Source organism: Eucalyptus grandis, chromosome 11 (genome assembly GCF_016545825.1).
Source record: "Eucalyptus grandis isolate ANBG69807.140 chromosome 11, ASM1654582v1, whole genome shotgun sequence".
Classification (NCBI taxonomy): domain Eukaryota; kingdom Viridiplantae; phylum Streptophyta; class Magnoliopsida; order Myrtales; family Myrtaceae; genus Eucalyptus; species Eucalyptus grandis.
The window spans coordinates 46203560-46226701 of NC_052622.1; the positions used below are offsets into that span (position 1 = coordinate 46203560).

Sequence of the window (23142 nt, forward strand, 5' to 3'; positions counted from 1 at the left end):
ATCTTTTAACGTCACATGAGCACTTACAGAACTTCTCCCATAAACACAATAGAATCTCTCTCCCTCTCTCTCTCACTCACTTTCTCTCTCTCACTCTCTCACTCTCCCTCCCTCCCTCCCTCCCTCCCTCTCTCTCTCTCTCTCTCTCTCTCCGAGATCCATCTCATCGTTCTCTGAGACATCAGTTGAAACTATGCTTGGAAGAAGGCTGGGAATTGCTCTAAGGTGTGCACCCTCCTCCTCTTTCTTTTTCTTCTTCTGCTCCTCCTCCTCCTCCTTCATGATGTGAGTTCTAAAATGTGCAATGACAGCAAAACCCTTTTCAGTAACAGCATCAATCAGAATGCGATCAGCAGATTCTCCACTGACACAGGAAGGTGTGATCAAGTTCTCCTTGATTATCTGAAGTACGATTTTTTGTACCTGGGTTATATTCGCAAACTCGATTCATCTGCACTTTTTCCCCTGCTGTGTTCACACTATAGTCTATAAGTTAAAAAGACTCTGGTCACGTGTTCATCCTGCAACGACTCAAGTGAGGTCCTATTGAAGCTCTAGCGACGGAACGTAGAGGTTCATCTTATGTTAAATGCCATCTCCATGGTCAACATTTGGACTCTACCAGAGCAAATTCACTTGAAGCACTTCAATATCTAGGAGTCCACGATCAAGAGTTCTACTTACCATTGCAAGTCAAAAACAGTCAGACTTTCGTGGACTATCAAACGTACAAAAATAATATTCCTTTTTGCAAAGTTTAACCAAGCTGCCTCTTTGACTCTATATTGTCTTAATGCTCGTAAGTGTCAGCAGAACACAAGTAACTCAATTATATCAGTTCACTTTCATGAGAAGAGACGATTGATCGCTTACCCTTCCCCTGTTTTATCTTACCCCGACGAAAAAACAGTCATAACCCATTATCATGCAATACAATTCTCATACCATGCCACAGGAAGCTAGAAGGCAAGGTGGCACTAATCACAGGAGCAGCCAGTGGCATAGGCAAGGCGACTGCAGCTAAGTTCGTCACTCATGGTGCCAAAGTTGTGATTGCGGATATCCAGCACCTGCTCGGCCAAGAAACAGCTGAAGAGCTTGGACCTGATGCCATCTTCATCCCGTGTGATGTAACCAAAGAATCAGACATCTCAAATGCCGTCAATTTTACTGTTTCCCGATTCAATCAACTCGACATCATGTACAACAATGCTGGGGTTGCCTGCCGCACTCCACCGAGCATCACTGACCTTGACCTTGATGTGTTTGATCGGGTGATGAGCATCAATGTACGAGGCGTCGTCGCCGGAATAAAGCATGGGGCACGGGTGATGATCCCTCGCAGGACTGGCTCAATCCTCTGTACCGCCAGCATCACAGGATTGGTTGGAGGAACTGCACAGCACACGTACTCCATCTCGAAGTCCACAGTTATAGGGATAGTGAGGTCAGCTGCTGCCGAGTTATGCAGGTAAGGATAGTCTTGGATGGGGTTGGTTTGGGTCCAAAAAGACATCTAGATACTTTTGGCTCTTGATCACATGGGTTTCCCGTAAAATGCTATTTTATTGTTTGAAATAAAACACAACTTCTGATATTTGTCTCTTAGGACGAGTTTGAAACATTCTTCACTTAATAGGTTCTGCTCTTAGTTTCTTGTTTTCATCTAGTTTCGTCCAGTTTGCTCTACCCGGTGAATTGGTTCCTTTTCACCTGTATTTGTAGGCATGGCATCAGAGTCAACAGCATATCGCCTTTCGCCATCCCAACCCCATTTGTGATGGATGAAATGAGGCAAATCTATCGTGGTGTAGAAGATTCACGAATTGAGAAGATCTTACATGATGCTGGTGCTTTGGTGGGGGATAATTGTGAAACTAGCGACATTGCCAATGCTGCACTCTACCTCGCATCAGATGATGCAAAGTATGTCAATGGGCATAATCTGGTGGTGGATGGAGGCTTTACGGTGATGAAGAGTCTAGCGTTGCCTGCACCGGACCAGGTGTACTGAGAGTTGGTTTACATGCTTAAATCATACCAAGTAAGAGTGAAAGATTCTCAACAAGAGTTGTATAGAATTCTTCTGCCTGGTTTTTTCTCAGTTCCTTATGAAGCATTGAGTAGGGATTGCAGATATGATTTCCTCACAAGCTTGTTTTAATCAGGTTTCTTCAAGCGCTATTTAAGTGATCCCAAATTCTTAATCTTTGGTTGCAAGTTTCTCTCAGGAACTGATAGTTAGCACATCTCATATGGGAACAATGCTCTCAAACATATTCGATTTAGACATATTCTCTAGGCCAACTAAACCAGACCAATGGAAAATTGGCTATGTTAGAAGCAGTTAGTCTTGTCAACACATTTCCCTATCAATGTAGATGTTTTAAGCAGACTGGAAGAGAAAATTTAAGTCCACATGGCAAAATCTAAACAAGGGTCTGCTTACTTGAAGCAATGAGAGTGCGCACCGCTATGACTGCTCTATCCGCCGACATATCAAATCAATCGCTGCGTTCGCCGACGAGAATGCCCCATGAAAGCTATCCTGATAGGAGATGGACTCCAATTCTCTAGCCATGTTCAACAGGATTTCGCCCAGGTCGGTTTGCTTCTCCAGCAAGGAACCGTAGTAGGCGCTTGCGGCGACCTTGCTGATCTCGACATTAGTCTCCTCCGGGCAGTACTCGTCATCCAGCCATTTATGCAGAGAAACCCTGAGCCACTCAGATTCCTAGATATAAAATTTTTCCACAGTCCGAGAAATGGGGTGAGTACTGGAGTAAGGATGTAAATTCTCACAAACAAGCGCACACAAAACCGCAAAAAGATAGCAAATTTCACTGGTTTTGCTGAGAAGTAACTGGAAAACATTGAAATCGCACATATTCAAAGTCTAAAAACTCGAGAGAGTCTCTACTTGACACCAAAAGATAAATCCTTTTCAGCACTGAAGTAGAAAAAATTCGATTGAGAAAACCGAATCGTGCGTTTGATTCCGGGCTGTTGTCAGAACGAGAAAACCGAGTTCAGAGAAAGCAATGCAAGAGCGAATACCTCCCGAGCCTTGGGAGGAGGCAACCAATGGTCGGGGATCCGGAGCTCTTGGACGGAAGCTTCGTCGTCTCCGCTGCTTTTAGGATTGCAAACGCGAGGCCTGGACCGGTTCGCAGCGGAGGCGATGAGATTGACCGGATGATTTGAAGTGAAGCGCCAGCGCGAGCTGGAGGGGAAGGCGATCGGAGCCGCGGCGATCGCCACGAGAAGATCGTCGCCGGGAAGGCGATTGCGGTTTGGGAGGGTGGCGCTCGTGAGGTGGGAGATAAGAGACGCCATCGGCGATGCAGTTTTGCTCGGAGAGAGAGAGAGAGTATTAGCGGCGAGAAGACGAGAGACGATGCAGAGACGCCATGGCTAATCGAGAGGAAGGAGAGAGATGTTTCGGATAAGGTGGGAGGGAACGACGACGTCGTTTCGATTGTGAAATTGTTTTGGTCGACCGATTGTGAAATCGTTGAAGCTCTTCGATTTCAAATGTTTTTTCTTATAGACTTTTTAGTGAATGTATATTAAGGTTGATCAGTTCCAGGGTGGATCCATTTCTCGCTCAGGAATCGAGAATTACATCAGTGCCATAAATTGCTATTCATAATGAAAATATTATTTATCGACTAAAATTTTCGAGTTTACTACCACCGAATAATTTTTAAAATAATCCACAACAAGAGATTTGTTAGTTTCTCCCAAAAGTTCATTGGTTGGTGTTTCCTTGATGGGTAAATCAACTTTACCGAAAAGTCCGACTCCTGTTTCATTTTTCATTTTCATTTTTTGATAGTCAAGCAGTACATGTGCGAAGACACAACGATACCAGAAAGTAAATTTCCCTCGTCCTAGAAAATAATTACTAGGAAAATCAAGCTGTTTCCTCCCCGCCCTAGAGATCCAATTCAAAGTTAGGCTGCACGGAGTGCACCAAGTACTTCAGCTACACATTAGCAGGCGGTAATGAAAACTAGAAGCCCCGGCCTCATTGGCAAGTCATCGATGGTCAGACTCCTCCTAGTTCTATACACCTACGGATGGATGCAAACAAAGAGAGATTCAAGGCTAGGTTTAGCATTCATCTTGCTTTGATTCTTTCCTCTCAATCGTGTCATGAATTTAAGTAGAGGGTGTCATAGCTGCATTCCTCTGCGAAGAATGTTTCATAACTGCATTTCAGGAGACCACGGTTTGAATGCATTGCCAAGGGAGCAACCGTAGATTTCCAGCACAGTGTGCGTTATTGATATAAATCGATGAAGATCCAGAAGCAATCAAAAGCACAAATCAGCAGCGACATTGTCAATGCGCTCGCATATCATCGGCACAAGGTCTAAAACAAGTCCCAATCATCATAAACTTGAGTAGACAAAGTGAGAAAGAACCACACAAGAGACATGACCGGCGGAAGCTTTAGGAAGAAACTACATCAGATGAGCACCCTGTTTGCCTTGTTCTTCTTCCTTTGGGCAAATGAGTCCTTGATGTATCATAGAGACAAATTCCCTGCATATACAATCCCTTGTCAGTGACAATGAACAGCAAGATGGTTAACATGTGTTATTCCAAAGAGCAACCATTTTATGTCTGTAATCACAAAAGTGAGTAGCTTGCGTTAACTACCGGTTATAATCCCGTATTGGCACACTGTCACCGTTGTCATCCGTGCATTTCTCATGCCACCCACTGCTTCTGCCGATCAAGTTTCCACCAAAATAAAACAACTGATCAAGCCCGTGAATGAATTTATCATAGCCTTTGAATGGGCTGAGGTCGGCTGGCCTTCCTCGAGCAGTTTCATTTATGATAACCTGCCATGTAAAGGAGGGATTATTTTCTCAAAGTGACCTTGCAGACTGAATTTTCCATTAAAGAATCTACGAGGAGCAAAATATAAAAAAGAATGAATTGCCGTCTCCTTTGGAACAAGCCTTCTAAGGAAAGAATGAATTGCAGATGGCAGTCTAGCTTTGACAGCTTGATATGGGAATTGTTTTCAATCTTTTAATCTTACGAGCGACTGCATGTTTCGAATTTCAAACTGATGACAAGCCTATACCAATGTCTTGATGTTGTTTGTCAATTCCAGGGAAATTTTTCTGTTAGCATCTCACGCCTGAAGTTTTCAAACCACACGGGTTTTATTACAGCTTATCAATAGCATTTCAACTTTTATTAGTGCCTGAACAGCAGTTACTAATTCTCTGTCACAAACAGTAGAATTAGTCTGAGACTTTCCTAGTACCTGCACAAAGTCGCTGGACTTCGATAATGGAGGAACTGAAGAAGGGCTGGACAGTTCACTGGAGTTGGATACTTGTAGTGAAGGGAGCTCCGAGGTGTCATCTGCTAAACTGACACCAAAAACCTTGCATTTGCCAAAGCGATTAGTCTGGGCAAGGGTTTTTTCATTATCATCCTTTGTTTCAAAAGTTGTCCGTGCCTCCCAGGAGGTGGAGTTGGCAGGCATGACGTCTTGTGCTGGCAAGCTTTTAACAGGATTACATCCTGGAGCGATGGATGCTGGAGGCCAGTGATCACCTGGACCCCGACTTTCTCTTTTACCACCATCACCTACCAAAAATGCACTCTCAGGATGCTGATGACTTGCATTATGCACTGCTAAGTGAATTTGATGTTGGGATGCCAACTGGACATGTTGGATAGGAGTGTGGAAACATGGTACTAATGGTAATGGACATGGCGGATTGGATTCATTAATTGGCAAACAAGATTTTTCTTGACCTTGAAAGACCCCTGGTTGTCTTTGAGACTTTGGTGCAACTGAAGTCCACTGGGATTCTGCAGAAGAGAAACTAAACCGATCAGTAACAGAAGGGGTTAGATAGAGGCGAATCTCCCAGCTAGCCTTCCTTTAGTGTTTGCCCAAAAAGTTCCCTTCGGTGTGAAATTCACTGTAGGTTCTAAAGCCAAAATTACATGGAATACTGACCATCCATAACAAATGTAGGAGGCCAATCCAACTGTAAGCTACATGGACGAGTCCTCTTTAGTGAGGTTGGAAGAACAGCTTGCTTCTTTCCGTCTGGATCTAGGGACTCAATATCCCACGGAGAAACTCTTTCTGGGCATATACATTTGACACGTGAGGAATCCCATTGTACCTAAATGGTTGAACAATACAATAAATAGGTGAAGAATAGAACTTTTGAGATGATGAAAATCAGCATCTCTAGAGAATGCATGTTGAACATGCAACATACATCTCAACGACAATGAAATGGACAATTACCTTGAGACATTTCCAGTCAGAGCCAGGCCATCTCATCTGGTCGAGATCTTCTATGCCAACTACAGTGCCTCCAAGCCTGTTTATGTCATTGATCAATTGAGAAATTTCAAGCGAAATAAGAAAGCATACTAATAGCAGATTTTGGGGAGTGAGAATTCGATCAGACAAAAAACTGAGTACATTGTGGTTTACAAACTCATCTTATCTGGAAGAATTCGAACAGAGATTTTTTTGCATGAGAAATAAATTCAAATGGCAGAGGTTTCCAGAAGTCACCTCTGTTCTCCACATAATTCGTCTTCAAACTGCATCCTGAATCTTTTTCCTATGGAATAGTCATTTGCCATTGCTTTCACGTACTGTTGATAACCGATGATAAAACCTGAAGTACATGCCCTGTGGAATGCAGAACGTAGTCCACACTTAGACAACTAGAGATACATTCTCACAGTTTCTCAGATATCTTGCACACATGTCATGCGGAAGATAGTTTACCAAGGACGATAGTACACAGTAAACATGGTTCCAGTAGAAACTGCATGCAACGCACTGGCTAGTATGCCATGGCGCATGCTGTGGCCTGACAGGATTGATGACGATGTGGTCGTTTGAGATTTCATCAGACGGCGTACACCAATGCGCACATCTCCATCCCTTCCACTGCAAGAGCAGAGAAAAGTATTACCCTTGAACAAAACAACCAGAAGTGGGGACACAGGGACATCATCAGAGACGGGTGTAAGAGTGTGTGAGAGAGAGATAAAGAGAACCTAAGGAATATGCATGCATCCCCAGTGACCAGCTTCTTTGAAGTCAAAAAATCACTCCAGCCTCTTGTGAGCAAATGCCTTTCTGGTTTACCTACATACATCGTGGAAAATAGTGAGATATGAAAAGATGAAATCATGTGGGAAACTGTGGTTCATATTGTAAAAATGGTTCATTTGTCTTTCAATCCAGGATATTGATTTCTTTTGACACGAACGGTAAGGGGTAATTACATCTAACATTCCATAAAATAACTGACGTAACAGCACAGTGGTAGTTGTCAAGTGCTTCCAATAAAATAATTGCTTGTACCTCGTTGTCTAGTATTTTGGTAGAGTACAAGAGATGAACACTGAATTAAACTAAGAGTAGGAGTGCCGATCCAAATCTATGTATCAAGAAGAATTCAATATGATCCTTATCCGAGAAATACACACAGAATGTTCAGTAATGCACGATTGTTCTGATGGCTTCTCACACAACAGAGACTTTTCAGTTTAAAGTACTAGAAATTTAAAATGACAAATCCCAGTATATCATCATGGTATCCAAGCGAATTGTCATCTATTTATGTTAATATGTTGAAAGAACGAAGCACTGCCAACCTTTATTCAAAATACTTAAGCTATAAAACGAAAGCATGGTTTACTATATAAGATTTGGCACGAGATTAAAGCAATAAAAAGTAATAGATGGACGCACCACGAGAGATTTGAGTACAAGATCTGTTGCTCTAATGCCGCATAGAACTTTGAATCAATGGTAACTTATCTAAAAATTAAGCTAACAGATGATGTTATGGTAGATGTTTGAATGTTCCACTATATACAATTATAGGAATTTAGGATACCATTCGAGTTATACATCAGTAGCAGCAGCAATAGAAAAGCAACGACCATAGGAGAGCACGCAAAGCAAGTACTTCATAATTATTCTTCTGCACTAAGTTATTTGATTCAATTATATTACCACGGTAGATGTGCCGGAAACACCATAAGTTCCCCCGCAAGTCTTTTGTCACGAGATCTTGAACTGGATGGTGCTGTGACTTGTCCTGTAACAACAATCACAACATGAACATTTGCCCAGAAATGACTATAACCTGAAAAACCCTCCTTCATATGACATCAACAGCATAAGCTTGAGCACACTTAAGCTATAGTTGGGACATTATAATGTATCTGTAATTGATGCATAACCCTACATGTTTTATTTAGTTGTATGTTATAATTTTCGGTTGTATCATTTTAGCCCGTAAACTGGGACTATTGTACCATTATCACTTCAAGTTTTATTTTCTGTACCTAAAAAACCAAAACAGTCAACCTAGGTCCTACTGCATTCAGCTAATGTACTGAAGGAAAACATCATTGCATGACTACAACCAGGGAAGGGAGGCATTCATCTGCTGGCCGCTTAGGAAGAGAGCATCCACCATGCGTGCTTGTATCAGATTGAGTCAGAATTTTGACAAAGAAACGTGAATTGTCCCTCGGAGGTGTTGCTGAAGTTTTGCAGTTAGGATTGACCTCATCTTTCTGCAAAATTGCCAGTAGAATGCAAAGTTTTGATTAATTACCAATCTTTCAAATGGAAAGAGCACGTGAATTGCACCAAAGATGAATTAATTTAGTTTGATGGCAATAGCATCTGGATGCACTTCTCATCACTTGCCCAAGAATGTGTAACTTTAAGTAAATTGAATGTATACAAAAAATAATTTTGAAGCTCACTCCTGCATGAAGTGTGCGAAGTTCAAAGTGGAAAGATGGAGCAAAGATGTATCAAGTTTCACATACCTTTGCCTCTGGGATCAACGTAACTTGTGCAAACACTTCATCTGTATGAATCTCAGCCTACAAAAAAGAGAGATGGATCTTAATACCATAAAGAATCAGAGAAAAAATTAGTGGCCAGTGCCCAAAAAAAAAGAAAAAATCAAAAGGTTAATCAATGCAAGTCTTCTACATTTGAACTATACCTTAAGCTGAACACAAACAACCTTGCAGAGGATTTTTGAAGGCAATTTGTAGATAGGCATTTCCATATCACCATCCTGGTTTGTATAAGCCTCAATCTAAGACCAAATTTATCCAACACAATCACAGACATTAGCGAAAGAGGAGGATAGTTTGATACCAAAGTGCAAAATTCTCCTAGGAAATGAGAATACCAAACTAATATGTCCTAGCACTCAATAAGTTTCACGTTGAAAATATGTTGGGAAAAGAGGTCCAGATGTTTACGAGCAAAAGCATATCAAGCTGAACGGATTCTAGTCTAACAGTCCCTACTTCCTGGGGTAGCTGGTCTATAAGAAAACATTAGGTAGTCTGCTAGAGGATTATATTGCCTTTCGACTAGACTTTTATTGGATAAGTAACACCAATGAAACTACGACAAAAGCTACGATCCACAATGACGGAAAATCACGCTGTGATGATCTGAGGGTACAAATTGATGTTGTGCTGGTGAATTGCATTGTGTTTGAACTAGGCTTTTCATTTGATAAGTACCACTGCTGAAACAACTAAAAAGGCTAGAGTCCACAATGACCAAAATCATTTTGTGGTGATATAAGAATATGAATTCTTGGGGTGCGCAATATTGATTTAATCGACATAATTGAGTTAGCACAAAGAATCTCGCTTGAAACTAATTCCCCATCTGAACGAAGTGAGTAATGGTCAGTACATTGCTAACAACACTCGTGCCCATTTTGCAAGTCCCAAAAGCAAGGTGAAGTGTTCGGATTTTAAGTGATAAATCGGTCCTTCGATTATTAGATCACTCTAATCGGAAGAGAAGGTGAAAGATCTACTGTGCAAGTAATTTGAACGTCAAGCGAATCATCTGTAGCCTTCTCACCACAAGTTATTTCCACGACTCAAAATTAGATGTCTTGTGACAAAAGAATCAGGAGGGAAGTACCTGCTCAATGTGCCCTTGGGGGAAGTAAAACACCGTTTCCCCTTCTTTAGGAACATAAGCTAGGGGACCGGCACAAGCGTGCCATAGTTGCTCGTGCAAGTTATCTCCTCTCCCTGCATCGCAGCAGAGAAATTCTACTTGAGTTCGGAAATGAAATGGAGGCGAGCAATGACGGCGAGGGAACATCATAGACATCCCTTAAATCTGTTTAGCATGCAGCCATCCAGGATTTCAATTCTTACGAGAACTTGATCAGTCGACTTAGAACCGAATCAGAGCGAATTAACCATTAAGTTGTCTACTTATCTTTCTTCAACATAAGAACGTAGCATCATTTCCTGTCTCCCAAACTTAGAACAACGAATTTGCTGTGAACGCTAGAAATTCAATAGAGCCTCCATCCAAGAAGGGCGCAAGTGCAAACCGATTGAATTTTGAGCAAACCCAAGAAAAATGAAGAGAGAAAAGAAAGAATCATTTGACATTTCCAGCTCTTCTCGTTCAAATAAAAGTAAGGTCAAGGTCGCATTCGCCCCGCGAGCAGCAACAGCAGTGCAACGACAATCCCAATCATGAAGCTCTTCGGACAGAATCTAACAAACGACGGTAGATACAACACGCAGGAGCCAAAACGGAGTAAAAGAAGCGGGAGGATCACCAGTTCCAATGTTGCCGCAGGAAGAATACGAGCGGTCGTGGCTCTCGACGCAGGAGCTCATCCTCTCTATCCCGATCCCTCTGTACCCCTGCGTGTCGATCGGTCTCGGTGTCAGCTGCAAAAAGCAGAGCGAGAGAGCGGCAGGAATAAAAGGGAGCTCGCGAGCACGCGAACGGGACAGGGGAGGGGAGGCGCGAGCATAACGTCTCAGCAAATTCAGGCCGACACACGCTTTCTTTCTCGCTCTCTCTTTCTCTCTGAGCGCACGTACCTGAAGTTCTTCAGCGAGTCGTCCTCGGGAGCGCGTCGTCTCGGCGTAACGTCCTGGCTGCAGGCGTGTCGTACGGCGTGCGAGGAGGTGGTGGTGGTGGTGGTGGTGGTGGTGCTCGTGAGCTCTCGTACGGGGGAGGGTGTCGCAGAAGAAATAATGGGGGAGAGATGCCTCTGCCTGCGTCTGGCTCTCTGTCTCTCTCGCTCGCGCTCTCTCGCTCTCTTCGTCATGGGGTGGGGGCGGGCGATGTTTGCTACTCTGGGCGCGATACTTCCAATGCAGCACCAAATATGTCTGGTTTTCAGCCTGCACTTCCTCTGTCTGCATGCATGCATGCATGTACCCGTTGCCCCCTCGCCCAACAATTGCTTCTATTTTTCACAATCCAGTCTCAAACCTTTTAATTATATTAATTGAGTCCTTAACCAATTCAAGTTTTGCCAATTAAGTCCATCTTACCAATTTTAACCAAAAATCGTTAATGTGGATAATTTTTAATTATATTTAATAAGTCATTATTTTATATTTTTTCTTTTTTTTTTCTTGTTATTGTTAAGTGGTAGCAAGGAGCTGCTGGCTAAGGCCCGACAACCCTTGCTAGCCACTGGGCCAAGGCCTACGAGCCCTTGTCAAGCCCAAGCAAAGATTCATTCTTGTGATTTCACGAAAAATTATATTGTGATTTTGTGATAGAAAAATCCGTTCACTGAGTGAATAGAAAAATTTGCGTACACTCATTTCATGAAAGGCGCTATAGACATAAATCCGCGATTCCGTATGCAGCGATCGACACGTGATTCGTTCTTCCTTAACACGATATTAGGACAGTCTATTGTAACGAGTCCATCTCGTTATCCTCTCCTATCCCATGTCCATCTGTTATCCTCCGATCGGGTCTGGGTCTTATTTTATTTGTTTCCCCTAAATTTCGAGGAAATTACTCGCCGACGGACAGCGGTGTTGAAGGATCAGTCGCTTCTTGGTTATATGTAGAGAGCAATAATGCATTCGGAATGGGAATCTGTAGGCTCCGACTTAAATACCAACGTTTGGTAAACATACAATGAATATGGACATTCATGAATGAATTCCTTTCCGTACAAGCAATCTCTCCTCCTTTCTTTTTATACAAAAATGGTTAATTGAATAGCCACGTTTCCCCATGCCCCGTTGACATTACAATTTCCCTCTTTTTTGCACACAAATATTCCCTGCGATAAATCCAAACGGTACTTCGCTTCGTGCTGGAGGCTTGCTTTCGAAGTCACCGCCGTGCTCCCCACCTCTTCGTCGCCCCAACCCCCGGCCACCCTCCTCTATCCTACGCCGTGGACGTTTCTTCCACGCGTCGCCCGCTCATTGGAAGGCCATTTCTTTATTCGGGCTCCAATTCGACGGACAAATTCGGAGAATATCATAATGTAAACATTCGTTCTCTCGCCCGAAAGGAATACGTTTGGACTGGACTTGGATCCCAATGTTTTTTAAGTGCATTATAATTCGTTCGGGATGGATCGAGACGACGATGGGGACTTATTGGGGGGGGGGTGTTTGGAACTTATGAAACCCAAAAAAATGAATTTTGTTTCTTTTCTTTCGTTAAAAAAGTTCAAAAAGATATCCTCAATTCCAACAGAACAAGAAATAATGACGTGTGTTGAGGATTTTGGGTGCATTTGGGAAGATTTTTAGGAAAAGTCCTTGAAAAAATATAAAGGCTTTGAGTTAAAGGATTTTTTCAAAATGCAAAATGTGTTTGGTAAATTTATTTGTGAAAGTTCATTGTGAAGTATCTTTGTGCAAAATAGTGTTTGGGTAAATTAAATTTGCAAAAGACTTTTGTTATTAAAGAAAAAAAAAAAAAAAAAAGGAGAGTTGGCCGACCAAGGGCTTCGCTGGTTACCGCCAGCCAAGGGCTTCACCGGTTACCGCTAGCCAAGGGCTTCACCAATTATCGCTGGCGAAGAGCTAATAGTTGCCGGTGAAGGGTAGGCGGTCAGGCGAGGGGGAGGAGGCGCAGCGAAGGGAAGCGTTTGGCTAGGGTCACCGTGCAGAGGACATAGTGACCCTCGCCGCGTCGTCGTGCAACCCACCACGCTGCGAAGGTCGCCAGTGACCTTCGTGACCTAGAACTGGGTCGTGGCGAGATCGTGGGTTGCCAGAGGTCGCGGCGACAAACCTTGCCGCGACCCAGGTGACCTCCGTGACCGCGTGATGTTGTGGGTGGCTTGGGTTGCTGCGACCTTCGGTGACCTCCGCAACCCAGATCTGGATCGCGACGAGGTCGTGGGTCGCTGGAGGTCGTGGCAACTGTGAGGTCGTGGCGATTGACCTTGCCATGACCTAAGCGATCGACGCGACCCAGATTTGGGTCGTGCGATCGGTTGGTGACGATCACCGGGGTGTCGCGACCACGCTGGCCTCTCTCTAGCTTGTCGCCAACCCATTGCAACCTTGCCGGCCGACATCAAAGAATCTAGTGAAGAGGAAGATGAACAAAGTGCAATCGACTTTTTCAAAAATGCTGAAAGCCCAAAGCAGCCTAGGACCTGCTTTGGGCTTTCAGCCTTTGGAAGGCCAACATTTCTTTAAGATAGGTTTCAAAAATGTTCCCAAACACCCAATACTTGAGCAAATGGGCTTTGGACACCCAAAGGCACTTGGCAAAGCTAGTCCCAAACGCTCCCTTTATCTCGCTTTTCATTATGTTTTTTTTTCAAGTCGTAAAAGGGAAAAGCGAAAGTCAAAATAATAGCTTCTCGGGCTCAATTACAGACGTGACGTAGAGATTGCTAATAATTTAAAATCTAAGCTTTTTATACTAGCCATTTTTTTTTCTAGGATAATCACCACATAATTACCATATTTCTCATTTTTTTCCTCTATTTCTTTGTAATTATATAACGGTTTCCCAAGAAAAAAAAAGGGTTCTTCGCTTCTCCCGAGTCAAGTTTTTTTTTTTTTGGTCGAAATAGCTACTGATGTATTAGCTTACGAAGTCTTGGAGATCAACGAGGCGTTACATTCAGAAAGTAAAATATTCCTAGGGGATAGAGGGGGTCTATTCACCCAATGCGGAGGAAGTTGTTTACGGTGTGCACGAACGAGCCAATCTGCGCTTTATTTACCTCCCGGGGACAATGCGTTGCGATACTTGACGGCCCATACGGAGCTCTGTTCGCACCTTTGGATTATGCTTCTTAGATTCCATGGTGTCTCGGCCCGGCCCAAGACATAGTCCACCACCGCTGAGCTATCGCTTTCACATACGAAGCGAAGTTCTTGACTTTGAAGCACTTGCACGTGATTGGACGGCCAGTTGGAGATAAAGCGAAGACCGTGTAACAGTGCTTCGGCTTCTGCTTGTTCCGCGGACGAAACCCTAGCTTCCGCAGCAAAACCGTCGACCACGAATCCCTCTCTATTTCTTGCGATGCCGGCTACCGAACATAGAAATTCTCCCGGTACCCATGAGGCATCCACGTTCACTTTCACCTCACTTTGGTTTCGGGTGGTTTCCATACCTCTGTAAGAGTCTATTTTTGGTTCGGTTGAGGTTTCGTATTTTCGTTCCTCTGTTGAAGGCGTGATTTTGGGTGTGTGCGAGGTCGATTACATCCTCTGCGGTTGGGATTTTGTCTCGGAAGATCCGTGCGTTGCGTGCTTTCCAGATCTGCCATAGCACCCATGCGAGGACCTCTTTCTCAGGTAATTCTCTTCTTGATTCGAAGGCTGACAGAAGCCATTGGTCGATTCGCCCGGTTTGTTTCGTCAAGTTTGTTCCACATGTATTCGTGATCTCGCCAAATCTCTTTTGTCCATCTACGAATAGGAATATATGCTTGGTGGTTTCAATTTACGTGCGACACGGCTGGCGAGAGAGGGTCCGGACGGATCTTTTTTTTGTAGAGATTTTCGCTAGTAGGGACGGCGTTGTGACAAATACTCCACAGGAAGGTCCGAAGTTTCGGCGGAATGGACAGGCTCCATATCTGTGTCCATAAAGATTGTGGGGGCTGGTAAGAGCAAGACGCTTTCTGTAAATCTTGTTTGGTTTGCGTTACTGTGTTACATTATAGCCACTTTTGACCGTATATACCCCTTTACTGTTACCTGTCCAAATTCTGCTGTCCGGTTTTGACTCTGAACTCAAGGGGATAGCGAGAATCTCGTTCGCTATTTTCTCCTCAAAATACTGATGAATAAGAGTGTGTTTCCATGTCCGAGAGTCTTTATTTATCAAACCTTCCACCTTGACTAGTTCTGATTGCTGTGCTGGTTGCCCATTTAGGTCCTGGGTTAACCATTTATCCTCTCTGATGTTAATTAATTTGCCGTCCCCAACTAACCATTTGATATCTGGTTTGATAGAATCTCGCCCCATCAACATGCTTTTCCAGCCCCAAGATGGTCGCCGGCCTCTTTGTGCATTCCGGATGTCTCCATGGGGGAAGTATATACTCTTCAGGGACTTTAGTCCATAGTGCATCTGGGATGTGTGCAGCCGCCATACTTGTTTACCCAAAGAAACGCACTTGTTGAAGGTAATTAAGTCTTTGAAACCCATTCCTCCTTCGTCCTTTCGTTCTTCATAGCAGCCCAATTCTTCCAATGGATTCCCTGTTTTGAATCTCCTTTTGCCACCGTAAAAGAAGCTATTCGCTTTTCAATTGCTCTGCGAGATGGAGACCTGCACTTTGAAGATCGACATGGCGTATGTCGGTATAGCTCGCACCACACTCTTGATCGGGACTTCCTTACCGCTTTGGTGAGCAATTTCTCCTTCCATCCCTCCAACTTGGAATTTACTCGGGTTAATATCCAAGAGAATAATTCTTTCTTGGATTGTCCCCACTCTGTAGGGATACCTAAATATTTTCCAGTCTTGTCAACCACAGGCACTCTCAGCTCTTGAGCCAAGTTTCTTTTCAGTGGTAAGGGACAATTCTTACTAAACGAGACCCCTGACTTATTTAGGTTTACCGCTTGTCCCGTTGCATAGCATGCGATTGAGTGTTAATGACAGATTCTGACATTCCTTTAGGGTGCCATCCAAGAAGAAAATAACATCATCTGCGAACATAAGGTGAGAGAGCTTTGGGCAATACCTGTTAAGCTGTATGCCTTGTATGCTGCCTTCCTCAACTGCTTTTGTCATTAACCATGTTAATACATTCGTGATCAGGATAAACAAATAAGGCGACAGGGGATCTCCTTGCCTTAGGCCTCTGGATGGACTGAAAAACGAGGTAGGTTCTCCATTGAGCTTTACACTGAAAGTCACAGTAGTGATGCATTGCATTATTAGAGTCACCCATTTGTCAGAAAAGCCCATTTTCAGCATGCAATCCCGAACAAAATCCCATTCAATTCGATCATATGCTTTTTGCATATCTAGTTTGAGTAATCTTGCCTTATGTTTTTTTTCTGTCGTTTGGTGATCCGCAAATGGGGTGTAGTACTTCCTGCACGATCAGGATGTTATCTGAATCGACGCCCCTTGACGAAGGCGCTTTGCTCGGGTGCGATTATATCTGGCAGCCACTGCTTCAATCTATTTGCAAGTAGTTTTGAGATGATTTTATAACTGAAATTGCAAAGACTGATGGGTCTATACTGACTAATTGTCTCAGGATTTTTAACTTTGGGAATCAAGACAATATGGGTTTGATTTAACTTCGGATCCAAGACTCCTGTGTTGAAGAAAGTCTGTACCATTTGGAACAGGTCAGTTTGAAGAATTTCCCAACTGTTTTGATAGAATAGGCCGTTGAAACCATCGGGTCCTGGCACTTTCATAGCTCCCAACTGATACACTGCCAGTTTAATTTCATCCATCGTTGGATTAGCCACCAGGGATGCGTTTATTTGATCATCAATAGGAGATTTGCATTGGCTCAAAACTGGCTGATAGTTTCGTTCCCCTACTGTTTTATATAGCTGGCGGTAATAGTCAGATATGTGATGTCTAATTTCTCCTGGATCCCGACACCATCTGCCATCTTCCACTTGCAGCATTGTGATGTGATTTCTGCGCCTCCTTTGCACTGTTGTTGCGTGAAAGAAGCTTGTATTTTTGTCTCCCCACTGTAACCATTTAATTCTCGATCGTATTCCCCAGTATTGCTCTTCCTGTTTTCTTAGAGTGTCGATCTGATGAATAATACTTTTCATTTCCTGTCTGTTTGGAATGCTGTTGTGGCTGATTGGTGATTGCTGTTAGGGCTGTGTTAACTCCTTTATCCTTCTAGGTGCATGTGCAAACTATTTTTGACTCCATTGTATTAGTTTTTTGGCTGTCACTTGAAGTTTGGCTGAAAAAGTGGGCTGTGTAGGGGCTGATAATGTGTTCCATACTTCACGAATTACTTCATGATATTCGTCATTCTCCAACCAGAATGCCTCCATTCTAAATTCCTTTTTTCTCTTCTTTTGTGCAGGGTGAAGGCTGAGAACCAGAGGACTGTGGTCCGATCCGATTGCTGGGAGTGCATGAACTTCTGCATCGTGGTATATTACGCGCCATTCCAAGGTACACAAAACTCTATCTAGACGTTTTTTAACAAGATCTTCCCCTTCTCTGTTATTTGCCCATGTAAATGCACAGCCATGGCTTTCCATGTCCATAAGAGATAACTCATTAAGCATATTTCTGAAAGCTACTATTCTTTGGGTATCTGCTTCCCTTTTCCCAACCTTTTCCCATACGTATAGAATGTCGTTAAAATCCCCCATGCATATCCATGGACTGGAGTTGTGTGGTTTCAACCTCTTCAATTGCTGCCATAATTGTTGCCTCTCCCCGAAATTTGTGGATGCATGAATAAATGTAATCTGCATGCTTAATTTCCTGGTAGAATCAGTGCATCTTACATCAATGTAGTGTTTAGAGCTGCTTTGGACTTGCACTGTTACTTCCTCATTCCACATTAGCGCCAATCCCCCTGCTATACTCGTTGGATTTTCTAGAAATAGATGCTGAAACTGGATTTTCTTGCATATACCTTCCACTATTGTTGCTTTGTTTTTGGTCTCCATGAGGAAGACTATACTGGGCCTTTCAAGAGCAATTAAAGCTCTGAGCTCTTGGAATGTCGGGGTTGCCCAGCCCGACAATTCCAGCTAATGATTTTCATATCGTCTTTGGTGGCTTATTAGGGCTAGCCACCAAAGCCCGATCTGTTCTTTCTTTTAGAAATTTCACTTTGGCGTCTCTGTCATGCCTGAATCGTCAATGAGAATAGTAGTTGGTTCGAGTAAACATCTCGCTTCTTAGCTTTACGCACCTTCATGTTCTTCTTGCTACTCTTTCCAATTTTAAGAGTATTCGTGTGGGAGTATCTCGAGCATATAATCTGTTTTCCATGGTCTCACGTATTGACCTTCTCTGGTTTGGGTCGGGGTTCCATTCTCTCACCTTTCACAGAGCTTTCGGGTCTTTTTTTGCTGTAGGCTTCCCGACACATTTCTGGCCCTTTCTCTCTTATGATTAGAGCTTGTTCTATGCTTGGAGACGTTGCTACCGGTATGGTTTCCTCCACAATAATGTCTTCTTCGAGATTTCTATAAAAAGTCTCCCAATAAGGACTGTGATCACTGACTTCTGCTTTCAACCATGGTCCATAGGAACCGATTTTGTTAACGCCCATGGGGATTACGCATAAGGAAATTCTGAACAATCTTGCGCATAGTGGCCTATCCTTCCACAGGAGTAGCAATAATGGGGTAATCTCTCGTATTTGAATTCTACCCACATCCATTTCTTGCCAATATCCAAAATGGTGCCTGCTTTTAGAGGGTTTGTTAAGTCTACCTCCACTCTCACTCTACCTCCTCTTTCTTTGCAGTGTCCCATGGTTTCAAGCTGGATTTCCTGCACCTGGCCTAACTTTCTTCCCAGTTCATGGTAAACAGTTTCGACTCTCCAACCAGGGGGAATACCTCCGATTCTAACCTAGAAAGCCGCTCTAGAAAAATCATAACAATGTTCTGGAATTTCAGGATCACATTGTTTCAGCACTAGCAAATTGCTGGAGTAAGACCAAGGTGAAGATTTGAGTATTCTGTCCTTTTCTACCTCTGACTGGAACACAAAGGTAAATAGGCCCGTTCCTTTTTGTGCACATTCTACTGCTTCTGTTTTCCAAGCTTTCTTTATAGTTGTGAAGAAAGCTGGAAAGTTGACATTGGGTTTAGAGTAGAGTTTACCCAATATTGTTCTATTACATTCATCTCTTTTTGGTAATGATACGTCCGGATTTACTTCAACGACATCTTGCTCATCCCATAGATGTCCCAACCGTTTACACAATGCTGCTATACGTAGCTCATTTTCCTCTTTGCTGTCCATGTTTTTTGACTAGATTAAGGATCTTAAATATCAGTTGATTACTTCCGTATCTGGCTGCGCATTCTCATGGGCATTTTTTCAAACATCTTCCTGGCAGAAAACTCAACACTATTTTCAGTCATTCCTCTCAACAAACCAGCTGGATCCCTATCGTTTTTAGAGGTTTTCCACAGAACTACTACACTGAATTCCTTCCAGAAAGGCAAACCAACAGCATATTCTCCTCATCAACAGATTTCGCATTCACACTGTCAGAAACTGCGTGGAACCCATACACTTCAAAGTCATGAGGATAAAGAAGGAGGAATCCAACCTTGTATCAACACCCAGAAGCCCGTGCACTTCCCCTGGTCGGAGGGTTGTCACCGAACATCTCCATGGGTTTTCACCGAACCATCTCCATTGCTCCTTCCGGATACGGCCATAGCATTCGAGGGAAACTCCCTTTTTTTTTTTTTCTTCGGATTTTCGGATTTTTGATGAAAGAAAAGCGATATGTAATAGGATCGAAAACTCGAAAGAGAGGAGATTTAGCCAATGGCTATGGTTTCTGTATTAGACATTGCTACCAGTTGGTAGGGAGAAGCTCGCATACACGAGAGAAGGGAAAGAATATAAAAACCTAATTTCCCGAGTCAAGTTGAATCACGTAGAATTGACCCGATATAGCTTGAGAGCTATGCGTCACATGCTAGGTTGACCTAATTTAAAGAAAAGTTTCCCAACAACCTATGTCCCATTTGGGACTAAGCAGATTCACGGGTCAAAATTCACCTCTTTTTTTGCGTCTATGACGGATAATTACGAATGGAGTGCTTATCTTGGATGATAGTTTTGATCTTTACTAAGGATAATTTGGGTAATTGCAAGTGCCGAGGGCCCGGGCGAGGGGTGGGGGGGCATGGACCATGCCTAGCCAAAAGCCGGGCACCCCCCATCCCCACCACGGCCACCTAGCGCCCGGTCCGACTTCGCTAGATTTCGAAATAATTCAATAATTCTAAGGAGTCCCAAATTTTCGGGTGGACCATTCCTTGACCTGCCCCCCGAAAAGTCATACCAGCATGGGCTTTTGCTTATGCTGTGAGGCCCGTGCGAAGAATCCAAAGCCTCTCAAACTTCTTTGAAAGCGAAAGATCTTGTGGTTTTGGAAAAACCCTCCCTTTTTATTTGCATTAGTATATTATGTTTGACGCATATATAAAGCTCAATCCAAGCCTTGCAAAATACAAGATAATTAATAATAATAATGGAATCATGTGGAAAAATGGGAAAATCAAATAAAAAGAGAAATTAAAGTTGGGATTTGATGTCGTCGGCAACGTTCTGGGCGTCCGAAGCAGCTCCATAGAATCCTCTCCTCGACAGCCCGACGCAGTACAAGCCCTTCTCGCCCTTCCAGTGATTTGGGAAGCTCGGTTTCGCAATCCCATCTTCGTTCAGCAGGTAATCATCCCCCTGCGCAAATAAAAAATACAAAAACAAAAACCACCAAAAAGGAATTAAAAGAGTAAAATGAAAATTAGGAGACCTTTACGTCTTAAAAATCGGAATAAAGAAATCGATCTCGTGTGGATGGGGCTTGCGTGCCTTGAGCCATTTGTGGGTGGATCGCTTGAAGCCGGTGCAGAACACGATGGCGTCGAAGGGATAGGACTTGCCATCTTCGAACTCCGCCACGTCCCCTTCAATCCTTTTCAACGCCGGCAGGACCTGTTCAAAAGTTTCATCACAAAAGTCCATGACGACGATCCATGTCCATACCTGGATGGCATATTAACGGGAAACTACCTCATCGGCCCTCAATTCATTATGCACATGTCAGTTTGATCCTAAATTTTTCAATTTTATTAACTAAGTCATAAACCTTCATGCGAGATTCCAATACAATTATTCCGACTAATCTCGACTGAAAATCCTTGAAGTAATTGCCCGGAAGGAGTACACTAGAATTTCGTGCAAAATTGAATTTGCAAAAAATGAGAAATTTAAAATTGAACCAGTATCCATATAATAGATGCATGACTACTTGAGTAAAATAGAACGTAAGCCGTTAGTATAAAAAAACTTTATATAAACAGTCTTGTTCTTCGTCAATTTAGGGTTTTAACCACTAAATCTTTCGCTAACCATCGATTGTAAACAAGGCCGCTCGTGGGAGAAAATTGTCCCGCACACCGGCGGACACGCCAGAACAACTCATTATATGTATATGTTAGTCTTACTTGCAAATTAAGATGAGCTTCGAAGACCATCATCCCTTCTTTTTTCCTATCTCTGTTGCTACCGCCATAAAATATTATTACAAGCTGACCACTTATTTTTAATAATGACCAAATTTATAGTTGACCGTCGCCGGCCTTCAACTGAATCGACGAAATTTCACATGTTCTCGCATGCTGGACGCAAAATCGGAAGTCAAGAGCTGGAGAGGTGGAGATCGAATCGTGTTACCTGAATCTCGCCGGACTTAATCTTCTGGCAAGTGCCGAGGTCGATGAAGGGGTATTTGCCATACTTGGTCTTCATGAGGAAAGGACCCTCGCTCGGCCTCCTCAGCCCGTACTTGGACATGTCCCCGTACACCAGCTTGCTCAGCAGCACCAGCAACGAGTCCACCGTGCCAAGTGAGAAATACTTCAGCAGCGCCAGGCCCAGATTCGCGATCCCCCTCGACAGCACATGTACCTGCGGATGATTAGTGCACAGTATCAGCAATGGGGCCATGGACGATGTTCGCCAACACTCGTCGGAAGGTTACAATGTGCGCATCTCGAAACAGACGAGGAAGATGAAGTCACGACACGGCGTGGGAAATTTCGCCGACGGGTGCCCACGGACGGTGCCTTCGGGTTAACGTGTCGAGACGAGTTTTGTGTATTCTACAGTGCGCAACATACATCGATGTTTGCTCTCGTGTCATATCAGATGTAGATTCTTCCTTTACAACAAGGAACGGGCAAGATTGGAAACATGTTTCGACCAAAAAAAGAAAAAAGGTACGGAAACATGTAGACGAAATCCTTCCTTATTGATGCAAACGAGATTCTTTTTTTTATAAAGAATGATGAGAAAGCAAGTGAAGCTTTTTACCGGGCTCCGGACAACGATGGAGGTTCTTGCGCCGTGGTTGGCTAGGTCCAGCGCGATCTCCATGCCGGAATTCCCCGACCCGACCACCAAAACCCTGCTGTTCTCGAACTCCTTCCCGTTCTTGTACCGGGTCGAGTGAATCACCTTCCCGCCGAAACCCTCGATCCCCTCCACCTCCGGGATGAAGGCATCGCTCGACTCGCCGGTGGCCACCACCAGGAACCGGCACCGGTACTCCACGGCCTCGCCGGAGCCCACGTCCCTCGCGCCGACCCTCCACCTCCCGTCCCCCTCGTCGTAGACCGCCGACTCAACGGACCTCCCGTAGGCCGGCTCGATGCCGAAGCGGGCCACGTAGTCGTCAAAGTAGCGGAGGAGCTGGTCCTTGGGCACGTACTCGGGGTAGTCCGGGGGGAAGTGCATGTGGGGGAGCTCGCAGAACCGCTTGCGGAGGTGGAGGAGGAGGCGGTCGTAGGCATATTTCTTCCACAGGGAGGCGAAGCAGTCCTCTCGCTCGAGGACGACGTGGGGGATCGAGAGGGTCTTGAGGCACGCCGATGCGGCGAGCCCTGACGGCCCGGCTCCGACGACGACGACGGCAGCGGCGGCTTCCTGTTCCATCCTCTTGGTCTTTGTGGCTTTGGCGCGATGATGTGGAAGATGATGATGATGATGTGTGAACGGGAAGGAAGACGGAAGTCGGTAGATGTTCGCGAGGGCTTCTTATATGTGGGCTTTGAATGTTAGTTCTCGTGGCTTGGTGGGTCCTCACG

At 44.0% G+C, this 23142-nt stretch overlaps 4 protein-coding genes and 3 long non-coding RNA genes across 18 annotated transcripts; 4 read left to right on the plus strand and 3 right to left on the minus strand.

Annotated features, from left to right (window-relative positions):
* Positions 1-95: 95 nt before the first annotated feature.
* On the plus strand, positions 96-2207 carry LOC104426717 (secoisolariciresinol dehydrogenase). Of its 7 annotated transcripts, none has more exons than XM_039305573.1 (4): positions 96-225; positions 312-407; positions 956-1471; positions 1726-2207. In XM_039305573.1, exons 1-4 carry the CDS (start codon positions 194-196, stop codon positions 2012-2014), a joined length of 933 nt encoding a protein of 310 aa, XP_039161507.1. In that variant the 5' UTR covers positions 96-193; the 3' UTR covers positions 2015-2207. The 7 variants fall into 7 exon arrangements, with proteins under 7 accessions (XP_039161507.1, XP_010038159.2, XP_010038162.2 ...); XM_010039857.2 differs by having other exon boundaries at positions 312-377; XM_010039854.2 differs by having other exon boundaries at positions 98-225; positions 327-407.
* LOC104426716 lies at positions 687-3476 on the minus strand. Of its 6 annotated transcripts, none has more exons than XR_005547840.1 (4): positions 3058-3476; positions 2450-2734; positions 1842-1991; positions 687-1452 (listed from the first exon to the last, which is right to left on the minus strand). XR_005547840.1 is itself a non-coding variant. In XM_018865315.2 (3 exons), exons 1-2 carry the CDS (start codon positions 3334-3336, stop codon positions 2474-2476), a joined length of 540 nt encoding a protein of 179 aa, XP_018720860.2. In that variant the 5' UTR covers positions 3337-3476; the 3' UTR covers positions 687-1452; positions 2472-2473. The 6 variants fall into 6 exon arrangements, 4 of the variants coding, with proteins under 4 accessions (XP_018720860.2, XP_018720859.2, XP_010038154.2 ...); XR_005547839.1 differs by having other exon boundaries at positions 687-1713; XM_018865315.2 differs by lacking the exon at positions 1842-1991 and having other exon boundaries at positions 2472-2734.
* Positions 3477-4469: 993 nt separating this feature from the next.
* On the minus strand, positions 4470-11265 carry LOC104427963 (auxin response factor 2A). Its single transcript, XM_039305390.1, has 16 exons — positions 10927-11265; positions 10656-10770; positions 9998-10110; positions 9048-9143; positions 8866-8922; positions 8452-8604; positions 8036-8120; positions 7069-7159; positions 6794-6952; positions 6575-6694; positions 6299-6374; positions 5999-6170; positions 5791-5847; positions 5291-5619; positions 4669-4856; positions 4470-4551 (listed from the first exon to the last, which is right to left on the minus strand). The coding sequence occupies exons 1-16, from the start codon at positions 11263-11265 to the stop codon at positions 4470-4472; spliced, it is 2232 nt and encodes a 743-aa protein (XP_039161324.1).
* Positions 11266-14477: 3212 nt separating this feature from the next.
* Positions 14478-15346, plus strand: LOC108954195. The gene is made up of 3 exons (XR_005547618.1): positions 14478-14634; positions 14836-14945; positions 15298-15346. It is a non-coding gene; the product is annotated as an uncharacterized LOC108954195 (long non-coding RNA).
* A 620-nt stretch (positions 15347-15966) lies between these two features.
* Positions 15967-18452, plus strand: LOC104452546. The gene is made up of 5 exons (XR_005547352.1): positions 15967-16012; positions 16112-16175; positions 16560-16653; positions 17367-17458; positions 18379-18452. It is a non-coding gene; the product is annotated as an uncharacterized LOC104452546 (long non-coding RNA).
* A 320-nt stretch (positions 18453-18772) lies between these two features.
* LOC104452550 lies at positions 18773-19872 on the plus strand. The gene is made up of 3 exons (XR_005547347.1): positions 18773-18832; positions 18928-19022; positions 19374-19872. It is a non-coding gene; the product is annotated as an uncharacterized LOC104452550 (long non-coding RNA).
* A 549-nt stretch (positions 19873-20421) lies between these two features.
* Positions 20422-23056, minus strand: LOC104452547 (probable indole-3-pyruvate monooxygenase YUCCA10). Its single transcript, XM_010067002.3, has 4 exons — positions 22370-23056; positions 21731-21964; positions 20867-20989; positions 20422-20734 (listed from the first exon to the last, which is right to left on the minus strand). The coding sequence occupies exons 1-4, from the start codon at positions 22988-22990 to the stop codon at positions 20570-20572; spliced, it is 1143 nt and encodes a 380-aa protein (XP_010065304.2). The 5' UTR covers positions 22991-23056; the 3' UTR covers positions 20422-20569.
* Between the last annotated feature and the right edge of the window lie 86 nt (positions 23057-23142).

What these genes read in the sequence shown, in the direction of transcription:
- LOC104427963 (XM_039305390.1), bottom strand. Translation starts at nt 11,265, where the DNA reads ATGCATGCATGCATGCAGACAGAGGAAGTGCAGGCTGAAAACCAGACA. An exon ending in ACAACCAGGGGTCTTTCAAG is followed by an intron (nt 5,620 to 5,790) that starts GTCAAGAAAAAT and finishes CATTTTTGGTAG; the next exon opens with GTGATGGTGGTAAAAGAGAA. An exon ending in AGTCCAGCGACTTTGTGCAG is followed by an intron (nt 4,857 to 5,290) that starts GTACTAGGAAAG and finishes TTTACATGGCAG; the next exon opens with GTTATCATAAATGAAACTGC.
- LOC104452547 (XM_010067002.3), bottom strand. Translation starts at nt 22,990, where the DNA reads ATGGAACAGGAAGCCGCCGCTGCCGTCGTCGTCGTCGGAGCCGGGCCG. An exon ending in CCATCGTTGTCCGGAGCCCG is followed by an intron (nt 21,965 to 22,369) that starts GTAAAAAGCTTC and finishes AATCATCCGCAG; the next exon opens with GTACATGTGCTGTCGAGGGG. An exon ending in TTAAGTCCGGCGAGATTCAG is followed by an intron (nt 20,990 to 21,730) that starts GTAACACGATTC and finishes ACTTTTGAACAG; the next exon opens with GTCCTGCCGGCGTTGAAAAG.
- LOC104426716 (XM_018865315.2), bottom strand. Translation starts at nt 3,336, where the DNA reads ATGGCGTCTCTTATCTCCCACCTCACGAGCGCCACCCTCCCAAACCGC. An exon ending in CTCCTCCCAAGGCTCGGGAG is followed by an intron (nt 2,735 to 3,057) that starts GTATTCGCTCTT and finishes TTTTATATCTAG; the next exon opens with GAATCTGAGTGGCTCAGGGT.
- LOC104426717 (XM_039305573.1), top strand. Translation starts at nt 194, where the DNA reads ATGCTTGGAAGAAGGCTGGGAATTGCTCTAAG. An exon ending in AGGCTGGGAATTGCTCTAAG is followed by an intron (nt 226 to 311) that starts GTGTGCACCCTC and finishes GTGCAATGACAG; the next exon opens with CAAAACCCTTTTCAGTAACA. An exon ending in GTTCTCCTTGATTATCTGAA is followed by an intron (nt 408 to 955) that starts GTACGATTTTTT and finishes ACCATGCCACAG; the next exon opens with GAAGCTAGAAGGCAAGGTGG.